The sequence below is a fragment of the Macadamia integrifolia genome, chromosome 3, assembly GCF_013358625.1.
Source record: "Macadamia integrifolia cultivar HAES 741 chromosome 3, SCU_Mint_v3, whole genome shotgun sequence".
NCBI lineage: Eukaryota > Viridiplantae > Streptophyta > Magnoliopsida > Proteales > Proteaceae > Macadamia > Macadamia integrifolia.
In genome coordinates this window covers 32,300,716-32,313,429 of record NC_056559.1, presented here as the reverse complement: position 1 = coordinate 32,313,429, position 12,714 = coordinate 32,300,716, and the positions used below count along the sequence as shown (strand labels likewise).

Below are 12,714 nucleotides of genomic sequence, written 5' to 3'. Positions count from 1 at the left end.
AAATCATGCATAGCATATGGGGATCTTGGGTGGGATTGTATGACACATGGGTCCCACGTGTTGGTGGGGTGAATGATAATAATATAAAAGTTGTAGAAAAGTATAACTTTCCCACCCCATGCTTGTTTGTTGGTTTGGGAAAGTTGAACTTTATCACCCCGTGTATGTTTGGATATCAAAATTTGTGATTGATGGGAAAGTTGCTAAACTACAATATAATTACAAGAACACTATTATCAAATAACATCATCACATTAATGCCTACTAATGTAACCTTTATATTTTTGTGGTTACAATAAAATGTGGAATTCACCAATATTAATTAATTAATTAATTAATTTAGATAATAAAAAATTATTCTAAAGAGGCTAATTGTGGTGATCCCTCTCATAAAATTTTCTGCAACACAAACAATCTGATACAATGAATTTAATGGTTGCATCAGCAATCCATCAAGGAACAAAAATCATATAGGAAAGATATCTCTACCCAATTCAAATAATAAGTTTAAAACCGATCTAAAAATTATTTAAAATGAGAAAGAGAAATCCACTTTAATAAGTGAATTTAGTTCCTTCTAGGCAACTCTTGATCCATTGGCCCCTTTGCTTCTTTATTTGGCTGATCTTCATTCATATCTTCAATCTGATGGGTCCCTTCCCTGGCGATTATAAAGATCCCTATGCAATTGAGTAAGCATTAAACAATTAAGCATATGAATGTCTCCAATGAGAGAATCTATGAAGAGACATTTTAGTAACCACAGTAAAGTTTACAAAAATCAAGAATCCAGATCTCTAGTAGAACTTCCAAAATGGAGAGCATAAAGTCCATCCATAATTTGTCCAAAAGTTTGAGAATATTACATCATTAGTCTGTAGGAAACCATTAAAAAAATTTACATCCTACTCAAACATTCCTTTCTAAAACAATTAAAAAGAAAGAAGTTCTTCAACCTAGAGTCGAAACTCTAACTACATAGTTTTAAACTAATATATGCGTAAAGAGTTCACAAAAAGGCAAAACACGATATCCATAACCTGAACAACCCTTCTACCCATGGGGTCTTGTGAATGCCAATGCCTCCAAAAAAAGTCTACCATGTGTGAGACATCATATGACATAAATATATTAGCTTGCACTGGATTTGCACTCAAGTATTCAAAAGACCTACTAGCCATGACATCAGAAATATCAGGGATTTCTCGTATGGCATAGAGCATAGGTATCAAATCCATCTAATAAGGACTGGGTTGCTTGGGTGGTTCTCAAAGTGCAGCTGCTAAATCCTTGATGCCTTCAGCAATGGTGGCTAGCTGATCAAAATCAACACATTTTTTTTTTGAGTATATCGATTTCCACTAGGCCCCTCTCTAACAGGTGATGTCCTTGGATCTTGTGAGTCTCCACCTATCACATTCATGTTTGACTCCATGGCATGATCATCAGAGTTCACCCCTACCACTTGTCTCTGATTGACTTTGGCTATTATCATGTGCCTTTCGGTTTCGGGCCCACTAACTAGTTGTGAAGTCCGCACCAAAAATGTTCTCCCAAATATCAAAGAACTCAAATTTCTTATTTTTGTAGTACTTGGCTTTAGGGTGCTCCTGCAACATAAAGCATATTAAGATATTAAAATTTAATGCACAATATAAGTGAACATAAATGCGAGTTCGATAATGCATGCATATGTCGCCCTTAATCAAAATTAATTGAACATCAAATGTAAGTATGTTGGAAGAGGGGTCGTTATTGATTAAAAAATATGTATCCAAGGGTTGTGAGATCACAACTTACTAATATGTAGGAGTTCCACATGTTATCTTCATGGTATGTCAGCTGCTTGAGTTCAGAATTCCAGCCAAACCCACTAGTGTTGACGATAGCATAGAGGGTCCTATAGACCTTCTTTATACTCTTTACTCTATTTCGAATATTCTCTTTGTTGACACTCAATCCATGGGTAGGATTAATAATATGCGCTGCTTGCACATATGTTGCATCCTTGAATCCACTTTGGGACTTGTTGCCCTCTGCAACTTGGGCATCTAGAAACTCAAATAAAGTTCTATCCATATCCGAGTCTCATATCTGATTTTTGCTTCTTTTGTTGGTGTCATTAGATGATAAAGAGTCATATATAGGATCCATCTAAAATAACAAATTAAAGCACAATATATGAGTAGTTAACAACAAAATATAATCCAACTAGAGAAGATATAAATTTGAGAAATGCATTGTCTGAGATGATAATACAAGTTTTCTTGTTTAGTGAAGATAGGCTTTCATTTCTAGTCAAATAAAAGAAAGACCTTCAAAAATATATAACAAAAGACACCCTAAAAAAAGGAAGAGCATTAGGAAGATAAAAAGGACTATTGATCCCAAAAAAATATTTTCAAGAAAGGTCATCTACATTTTGTGCATAAATTAGTTTTGACGTTGACGACTTCTTTCCCAATCAGCCCACATTTTATGCATAATCTGATCCCTTAGAATGGTTCCTAAACAACCGTTCTCTACTTTGGCTCTGGATCGGGAACATGGTTCAAAAGAGCGTGATCCACTGCATCCAAAAGTGCATTATGTGGCATTACTTCCCTAATGAAGATATGCACTGATGCACAAGTTAAGACAATATCAATCTGCCTTTTCCATGAGTGTGTTGGTTTTTCACTAATTATATTGAACCTCATCTTCCACACACTAAAGGTTAGCTCAATGGAATTATAAAGCGATGAATGTCTATGGTTAAATAATTCCTTTTCTATTCCCGGTACTCGGCCTCATATCTCATTGAGGTGATATTAGGTGCTTTGAATTAGAATAATGAAATTGCGAAGCAATGGAAATCCAGCATCAGCAAGGTAGTACTTACCTAATATCAACGTCGAGTAAGTAGTAAGTGTTAGTAAATAAAGAGTTAAGAAAAAAAATTAAAAGAACAACTATACAAAATAAAACCATCTATCATAGTGCCATTTAACCACCTGCAGGACATACAATCACATTCTCCATGTTAATGGCACTAGCCAATATCCTCGAGTCTGAAGGTGACCCCTCTCACCTAGCTAGAACCATGGTGAACCTAAAATCAAAATCACAAGCTGCCAACACATTTTGTGACAATAATTGCTTTTGACCACGAAACCTACCCTCAATCTTTTTAGGTACCTTAGCTACAAAATGTGTCCCATCAAATTGCACATACACAATCCTAAATGACCAAAATATATATTAAAACAACTTAAATATGACTAAAATTTCGTTGTAAGAATAAAATTTTTATTTATGGATTTCATACCTTAAAGTACGGCCACCATCTATCGCTATCTTTGATAGATGAATGTGTCTCTTGAGACGGTTGTCCATTAATAAATTGATCTTGCATGTTGAGAATAGAATCCAAAACCATGTTGAAATGTCTACTAATAGTCTCACCTGATCTCTTCCAATATCCTCTATTGGATTGGTTCCGAACACCAAATGCAATAGTATGTAAAAATATAGCCACTTGTTCTTCAACCCTACAATGAGTTGTGTCATGGAGCCTACCAGATGCGCTGAACAAGAATGTGAATCTATTAAAGCTATCTATATTCATCTGGAGCATGTTAAAACATTTCGTGTTGCTCTTTTCATGTCTTCTAGAAAAGTCCTTGGAGTTAAATAGGTATTTTTAGGCGTTGCTTCTTCTTCCTCCTCGTCGTAGTCACAATCATCTAATATGACAAGTATGGCAGCTATAGAAGCCATACAACTAGCTAGTGTTGTTGTTCATCTCCGTTGTGAATATACAATAGCATCTATATTCCACTTCTAAAGGAACAAACATTGAACTCAAACTTATGACACACAAACTGTGTTAAATACAAGAAAATAAAAAATATTTAAAAATTTTCAAACAATGACACGAAATGGAACAATTACAATATATCCAGAGCACTCCCTATAATTCTCACTCTCCACCTCTCAGTACCTTCAACCACTACCCTACCTCTCTCCCTCTCATCTACCCCCTGCCCTCTTGTCACCATACCCTTTAGTGTAGCAGATATATTTAGTTCTTTCAATTTTATCCTCATTGAATTATTATCTTATATTTCCTGAAGCAGATATTTAACCAGAATCATTAAGGGGACGTTTTGTTCGAATTATCCATCGGATCAGATTCTAGGGATTCAGGTTCTCATTTAAATTAAACCGTTTGGTTCATATTTTAAAGCAACTGATCCGGAGTCAGCATGTTCAACTAAATCACCCATTTACACTAAAACCCAGGACTCAAGTGGATTAACCTGAATAGGTAAATCCGGAATCGAGTCAAGGGATTCCAGGGTTCATATAAAAGGTAGAGAATCAGAGTGAATCAACTTTTATCGGGTTTTTCCCTCACTTTACCCTCGTTCGCTAAAAGCCGATCGACACTCTCCGGTGAAAGTGAAAACGCAAGGTGAGATTTCTTCTTCTTCTACTTCTCAGTTGTGTTTTCTTTTGTCACACATTTACCCGCTTTGCATGGAAGACGATCGCAGCCGATAGCCATCTAAAAACCAATGCTGTATTCAAGGTGCGTTTGATCCTCTTTATGTGTTTTCTTCTTCTTGTTCTTCGTCTGTGTTTTACTCATATTATTGAGCTTAGGTTTCTAATTTTTATGTTGTTACCTTCATATCTAGGGTTTGCCTCTTAGGTTCTATTTCACTGTGTAAGGTTTACACATTTGGCTTAGACGATCGGCTGCCGAGGGTAGTGTAAAATCCATCTGAAGTCTGCGGTATGGTCCGTTATCCTCTTCAATCGAAGATCTGAAACCCTAATTTGGGGATTTTAAGTTTCAGATTTAGCATAACAGTTATTTCTCCCCTTTGCTTCTACTCCTCTCTCGGATAACTTGTTTTTGTTGTATGCAGGTTTCTTTGCTCTCGATTTGCCCTATTCCTCTAAGACGGAAACTTTGCCATTGAAGTGTCTAACCAATTCCCTCCAAAACAAAAGGAAGATTCAAGACTCCACAAGACCAGCAAGTTCTCTATAGTAGCTAAAAGAGGTTCTGCATCAAATAGGTCATTTCCTTTTTTGTTTAATGATTTTTTTGACTTTTATCCTTTAAAATTCTACTAATCACAGCCATTTATATTATGTTTGTGTGGGATTTGGAAGTTTCTCAGTTCTATTTCCTTTCATTGTCTGCCGTTGTTGATATTGATAGGTTTTCAGCATTTGGGTTTTGCATGATAGTTGTTTAGGTTCCATGTTTTAGATTCCTTGTTAATGGATTGATTCATGAAGTAACCGTGGCATGTATTTTTATTCCAATATATATATTTCTACAAATAGAAATAGTTTGTGTATAAATTCATGAAATGTCTTCCTATTTTGTCAACACTTTTAAGAGATGTGTCTTTTAAAAAATAGCAGATTTTACAGCTTCCCATGATGTTGTTGCATAGTTCAGACAACGAGAATAGGTTTTTTTTTTCTCTGTTCACCAATAAAGGGAATAGTCATTAGAAAGAGAAGATGGCATCTGAAGAAGACAACAGCACCTTATGGACATCTGCTCCATTAAAATGTCCATAATCTATGGGTCTCTGCTGTAGTAGAGGCAGCAGTGGTAGTTAAAACAGAACATCTGTGTGGTGCTACTGGAAGATTCACCTGAGCCTAAGATCAACATAGTTGTTTTCATTATTATGGCCCATCCTTTAGATACCCAAACCAAAGTCAAAAGCTCCCGCTTAGTAGATTGTGTCTCTCTTTAAAGGTACAACTATGTTTTCAGTTGCATCAGCTGTTCTGAGGTATGTCAGTGATCAGGTTTGAAGTATCAACACATATCTTTCATGTTATTGAATATCTATCCATTTAATATAGAGGGAAAAACAAATGAGATTGTTGGTTGTACTGGTAATCTGGTACTTTATTTTATGAATGATGCCATCCATACATTGGTGTCTTACTCCTAGCCAGGAGTTTCAAAGTACTGTTGTTTTTACCCTTTTCTTCTTCATTCGGTTATCCCTTATTTATTGCATTTTTTCACAGAAACCTTAATTATTTTTGGAGTAAAGAGACAATGGCCACTGTTAGTGTTAGATTGATCTGGGGGATTCAATCTATATGGCCAGCCTGGACCTACCTGATTGTTAAATGGGCTAGGATAGGCATGTCCATGCTTCATCCATTTGTAATTAAGCAGGTTCATGGTTTGGACAATTGGATGGGTTTGGGTCCTTTGGGATGGGTTTAAGGGGGTGCACTAGCCTATTGGATCTGGAGCCTATGCTTGAGCTCTACCCATTGATAATAAGATTACTGAGCCAAAATTCTGTCTTGAATTCTCATCAAACCCATTTAACTTTAGACAATCACTTTCTAACAGGAACTCTTGTCATGGTTGTCAAATAAGTTGAAAAATCGCATGAATTTGGTGTTGCTTTGTATGTTTATGGAAGGAAGTGGTTGCTTTGTCTGTCCTCAATATTAATAGTGATTTGTGAATCAAAGTTTGGGAATTTCCATTTCAGTAGATTTTCTGTTGCTATTCTTTTCCTATTGATGCTCTGTTTGCAATGAAATTATTCATTGAATGTTGCTTGAATGAACAACAATATGTGACTAAATATTGGATCTTTCTATCCCATTATCACTTTTATGATTGGTAAACACTGGAATTTTACTAATCATGGGTTTGAGTGCCTGTATTAAAAAATTATAAAATAAAATTTTAATTAAATTTATTATTTGTTTAATTTGAATGTAGATTTATTTTTACAATGGAGTATGATGATGGCTACAAGAGGCGAAGAAAAATCATAATCTTTGCTGCAACTGCTGTTGTTATAGCAATAGACTAGTGTATCAAAAACTATCTGAACAAAAAGCCATACCGTTGTGAACCCCTACACGGTATTATTGAGACAGAGAGAATTATCGGTCATAGTGATAAAACCTGTCAAGAACAAGTAAGGTTAAGCAAGAGTGCTTTTTTCAGTTTAAGTCATTTGATTAGGGAGAAGGGTCTATTGAGGGATAGCAGATCTGTGCAAGTGAATGAACAACTAGTTATGTTTCTACAGACAGTAGGACACAATGTTAAAAACCGCGTCATTGCACACAAGTTTGGACATTCTGGTGAGACTGTAAGTTGGTACTTTAACCTTGTATTGGGTGCAATCATTAAATTGTATCCGATACTATTGAAACCTCCAAGTGTCGCAGCACATCATCAAATAACAAGTAATGAAGGAAGATTTTACCCTTATTTCAAGGATTGCATCGAAGCCATAGATGGATCCCATATCCCTGCGTGGGTGCATCTAAGCGACCATCCGAGGTTCCGTGATAGGAAGGGTGATATTTCCCAAAATATTCTTGCAGCCTGTGACTTTGACATGAAATATACTTACATTCTTTCTGGTTGGGAAGGGTCAGCATCAGATGCTCGAATCTTAGACAATGCATTGCACAGAGATGGTGACGGAAAATTGGTGGTGCCACGAGGTAAATATTATCTCGTTGATGCTGGGTATGCTAACCTAGCGGGGTTCTTATGGCCATATCGAAACGTTCGATACCATCTGAAAGAGTGGAGAAATTGTGATCAGTCACCAAGTGATAAAAAGGAATTGTTTAACCTGAGATATTCACAATTAAGAAACGTGATTGAACGTTCATTTGGCCTCCTGAAGTCAAGATTCAAGATCTTGAAAAACCAACCAGAATATCCTTTTAAAACACAAGCAAGAATTGTATTGGCATGTGTGCTGTTGCACAACCACATTCTTACAAAGAATAATGTTGAAGAAGAAGAGCGATGGCTTGATGAAGAGGATGAAGAGGGTGAAGAAGATAGTACTAATACCCAATCTACCCCTCACCAAGTAAATGATGATGTTGAAGACGATAATTCTAATGGAGAGGATCATATGCAGGAGAATGGTGATTGGGATCTATTTCGAGAACAAATTGCTGACCAGATGTGGGTTGATTGGGTGGCAGATGATTTGTCCTACTCAGATTGAGTATTTATGAACTAAAATATTTGTTATTGATTGAGTATCTATTTGAAATGTATTTCTGATGTGGACAATTTTAATTTTTTTGCATGGTTTGGGATGACTGTATAACTTAAATATACTTGGTTTAAAATTTTGTGTTGTGGGATGCATGTATGTGGACTATTAACTGAATTGCAATGCTAGGTTTATGGATTTCCCAATTAGTAATTGTTATTATTACTTGGTTTAAAATTATGTGTTGTGGGATGCATGTATGTGGACTATTAACTAAATTGCAATGCTAGGTTTAAGGGTTTCCCAATTAGTAATTATTATTATTACTTGGTATTTATGAAATATACTCACATTGTATTGTATTATAGGGTATTTTGTTAGTTTTGATGTGATGGAACCAACAGGAGATTCTAATAGTAGGTCACGGGACATTGCTTCATGGCCTAGTGTCGTTTCTCATTACATGTTGGAGTGTGTATTGAAGCAGTACAAGAGTGGTAAGAGTGGAGATAATGGACTGAAAAAAGAGCAGTTCTGTCATGCCCCGTTCACACAAAACCGGACCGGTGACAGGGTTAACTTTGGTTAACCCAAACCTGCCAGGATCATCTGATACAGTACCCAACCACAACATACACATAACTAAGAAAATGTTCAACAGTTCAGTGGAAGACTTAATTTACCTGTAAATATCCCCAATATACTTGATACCCAAATTGTAGTACATAGTTAAATACATATGGGCCCGCAGACATGATATTTACACAAAAAAAATACAATTTACATATCAAGTACACAAAAGGGATCATCAAAAGAATAAAAAAGTAACCCTGTATGGATTCACTGCTGTGGTCCCAAAGCACAACCCTCGCACGTGCAATCCGTGCCGTGCTCATAGTCCTCGGGGACCCACCAATCCTCTTCCAAGAATTCAACTGTGGGGCCCGACCCTTGATCTTCAGGCTGGTGACCTGCAAAATCATCTAAAAGAGGTGCACACGTGGGATGAGCTCACTAGTTAAGTAAGTGAAAAGGAGGACCACACAACAGTCCACACAACAATCACAACCATATGCACTATATTCTATGCAATTCATTTTTAATCACATCCACCTAAACAACATTACTAAGTCTTGGGTTTAGTGCTACTACAATCATAGTGCGCGTATACTCCAGATACGAGCCGCGAACTCCATCCCACGATACGCCCATAGGGCTGTCGGAGAAGGCCCACCGTGAGTACTCAGAAAAGTAAAGCATGCCGACCACAGGCTCTCAACATAAAAGTAAATGACAGAAAATAAAGGTGCTGACTCCAGCAATTTAAAAGCAGTACGATTGGCCCTCTTAAATATACCACCGGGGTTGTCGACTGTCCTAATGACCAGTCGGGCGTATGTCTAACCGCCACAGTGACCAGACAACCACGACCACTGCTTTCCCCCAAATGATAACCCAACACCTCAACCCCTGTTGGGAAGGGTCGTAGCACGGGAAGATGATAATCCTAAACCGTATGCTCCTATATGACATAGTACGATTGCATAGTACCATCGCATCCCATTCCACGGGCCACCAATGCACTCGTTTCCAAGCCGACTACGGCATCTAGTCTATTAATGCATTATGCACAATGATTTCATCATTCATCACATAATCACATCATCATTTGACATGGAGAAAATAAACACAACACACACGTCATAATAATATGAGGATGGCTAAGCTACATATAATTTGCATGATGACATGGCTAGTCTAGATATAATTTAATGAATGCCAAACAAGCCTTAAAATAAGACCAAACGTCCCCTCCCCACATACCTATTGTGTACAAAGATTCACATCCAGTACGAGTGAGATCCAGTGCGAGAAGCATAAGTTTTGGTGAACCTATCATAAGTGAATGGGGTTAGCATTTCACCACTTTGAGGTCAAAACTAACAAGATTTGATGACAAAATCCTGTTTTGAAGCCTAAAAGAAGGTCACACGTCCATTTTGGATCCATTCGGACGTAAAAATCATGTTGGGAGTCTCCCGGGTGGGTCGGACAGCCCACCTGTCCTGACCCACCGGTCATGATCGGCGGGCAGGTCGGCCCACTGGTAGGGGCCCGTCGATGGAGGCTGAGGGCCTGCTAGGACCGACGGGTAGGTTGGCCCATCGATTGGCCCATCAATAGGGCCCATCGATTGGCCCCGAGGCCCTGTCCTTTCAAGTGGATGCCCTCAAGCGAGCCATTTGGCCCACTGGTCTTGGCGGGAAAATGTCATTTTCCCTGAAACCTTCCCCAACCTTTGGGAAAATCAAATGGGGCTTTTCCAAACCCATTTTCCACACATTCAAAGTCTCATAAGATTATTCTAACCTAGATCTAGGTTAGATTTAAGGAATGGAAGCCATCTTACCTTCTTTGCTCAAGAACTCTTTCAAAAAACCCTAAAATCACTTCAAATTACCAATGCTTCTCCAACCGTGTAAACACTTCTTCGAATCCTTCAAAATCAACATATAGATCATCTGTTAAACATTAGATTCATCATCTCAAGGGGGATTTACATGACCTCAATAAACTCTACCCAAATCAAGGGTTTTACTTGGGTTTGGTGAAAGTTTAAGAACATAGCCTTTGCTCACCTCTAAATGTAGATCTCGTGTTGGAGATCACTCTTCCGACGTCGGAATGGGAAGATCAAGCCTTGGCGCCGCTTAAATCCATTCCTTCTTCCTCTTCCTCCCCTTTCTTCTTATCCGTTCTCTTTTCTCCCTCCTTTTCTCTCTCCTCTTTACTCTTTTCACCAAACACCCGAATGTCATAAATAAGAAAATAGAAAATTCATAAATGCTATTTATACTTTCTAAAACAACTAAGTAACCACATGGGTGGGTCACCCAGGTGGGTGGATGCGCCCACCTGTGACCGCCCACCTGAGGGTCAAAAATTGGCCAACAAGTGGGATTTTGGTGGAATTCGACTCTCGGCATGAATCTCACTCTTGGCACAAGATATATTATACGTATGCGCTTTAGGATACGGCTACATACCAGCTTTATCCGTACATGGCCTTATGATATGTGCATGTACACGGCTTCGGTACACCCGTCTCCTCTGGCACTGACTCGGACTTGTCTGGCCAACCGGTGTTCAAAGTCACCCTTGCCATCATGTTCCACAAGGAACCCACCTTAACCCTCTCGGGTTTGGGTCCTGCATGGTTAAACCGGGTCAACCGTGTAATTAGACCGGGTTTAAAAAGTAGGGTATCACATTTACCCCCCCTTTCTGAAAATTTCATCCTCGAAATTGACGTACCTGGTTGTTTGAAAAGATGAGGGTACTTGGCTTGGATTTCATCTTCTTTCTCCCAATAAGCTTCTTCAAGTGAATGATTAGCCCATCACACCTTTACGAAGGAAATGGAGTGGTTGCGAAGGGTTTTCATCTTTCGGTCCAAGATTTCAGTTGGCTGCTTTGTATAGGTCATATCCGCTTCTAGATATTCTGGTTCCATGGGTAAAACATGAGATGGATCATGAACGTATCGCTTCAGCATGGATACATGAAATACGTTATGGACATTCCCGAGTGAAGGTGGCAGAGCAAGCATGTAGGCTACTGAGCCAACCCGAGCTAAGATCTCAAATGGGCCAATGTATCTCGGGCTCAACTTTCCCTTTCTATGAAATCTTTGCAACCTTTTAGTAGGAGAGATCTTGAGAAACACCTTTTCTCCTGCCTGAAACTCAATGTCTTTCCTACGGTTGTCTGCATAGCTTTTTTGACGTGACTGAGCTGCTTTAATCCTTTCTCGAATAACATCGACCTTTCACAAGTCATCTGTATCATCTTGGATCCTAACATTCGACGTTAGCCTACCTCATTCCAATACAGAGGAGTTCTACACTTCCTACCATATAATGCCTGATATGGAGTCATCCCAATTGTAGCTTAGTAACTGTTGTTATAGGCAAACTCCATAAGGAGTATATATTCCTCTAATATCTGTATGGTTCACTCCGACTGACCATCAGTCTGCAGGTGGAAAGCAGTGCTCAAATTCAATTATGATCCCAAGGCATGCTGAAAGCCTTTCCAAAATCTGAAAGTGAACCTTGGGTCCCTATCTGATACAATGCTCACAGGCACTTCATGCAAGCGCACTATGTTATCCATATAAAGTTGTGCTAATTTGGCCATAGATAACTTAGTCTTGATGGGAATGAAATGAGCAGTCTTCGTAAGCCGATCGACTGTCACCCATATCATATCCATCCCCTTAGGTGTGCATGGTAGTCCAGTGACGAAGTCCATTGTGATCCTATCCCACTTCCAGTCTGGTACTGGGAATGGCTGAAGTGTACCATAAGGTCGATGCCTCTTAGCTTTTATTTTCTGGCATGTAAGACAAGTTGCCACATACAGGGCTATTGTGATTCTCATGCTTGGCCACTAGTAATTTTGTTTAAGGTCCTTATACATCTTTGTACTTCCTGGGTGGAGTGAGTACTCGGAGCTATGTGCTTCCCGCACTATTTTGTCTTGTATATCCAAATCATCGGGCACACACAACCTTCCTCGAAACAATAATGCCCCACCGCTGGCTAAAACAAAATCAGGGTCGTTAATTGTTTGATCTTGAATCTTAATTCTGATCCGCTGCAATTCAGGATCCAAAGGTTGTTTCATTATC

General features: G+C 38.6%; 1 protein-coding gene across 1 annotated transcript; it reads right to left on the bottom strand.

Annotated features, from left to right (window-relative positions):
- Window positions 1-567: 567 nt before the first annotated feature.
- LOC122074371 lies at window positions 568-2,079 on the bottom strand. The gene is made up of 3 exons (XM_042639195.1): window positions 1,801-2,079; window positions 1,523-1,610; window positions 568-680 (listed from the first exon to the last, which is right to left on the bottom strand). The coding sequence occupies exons 1-3, from the start codon at window positions 2,077-2,079 to the stop codon at window positions 568-570; spliced, it is 480 nt and encodes a 159-aa protein (XP_042495129.1).
- Window positions 2,080-12,714: the final 10,635 nt, after the last annotated feature.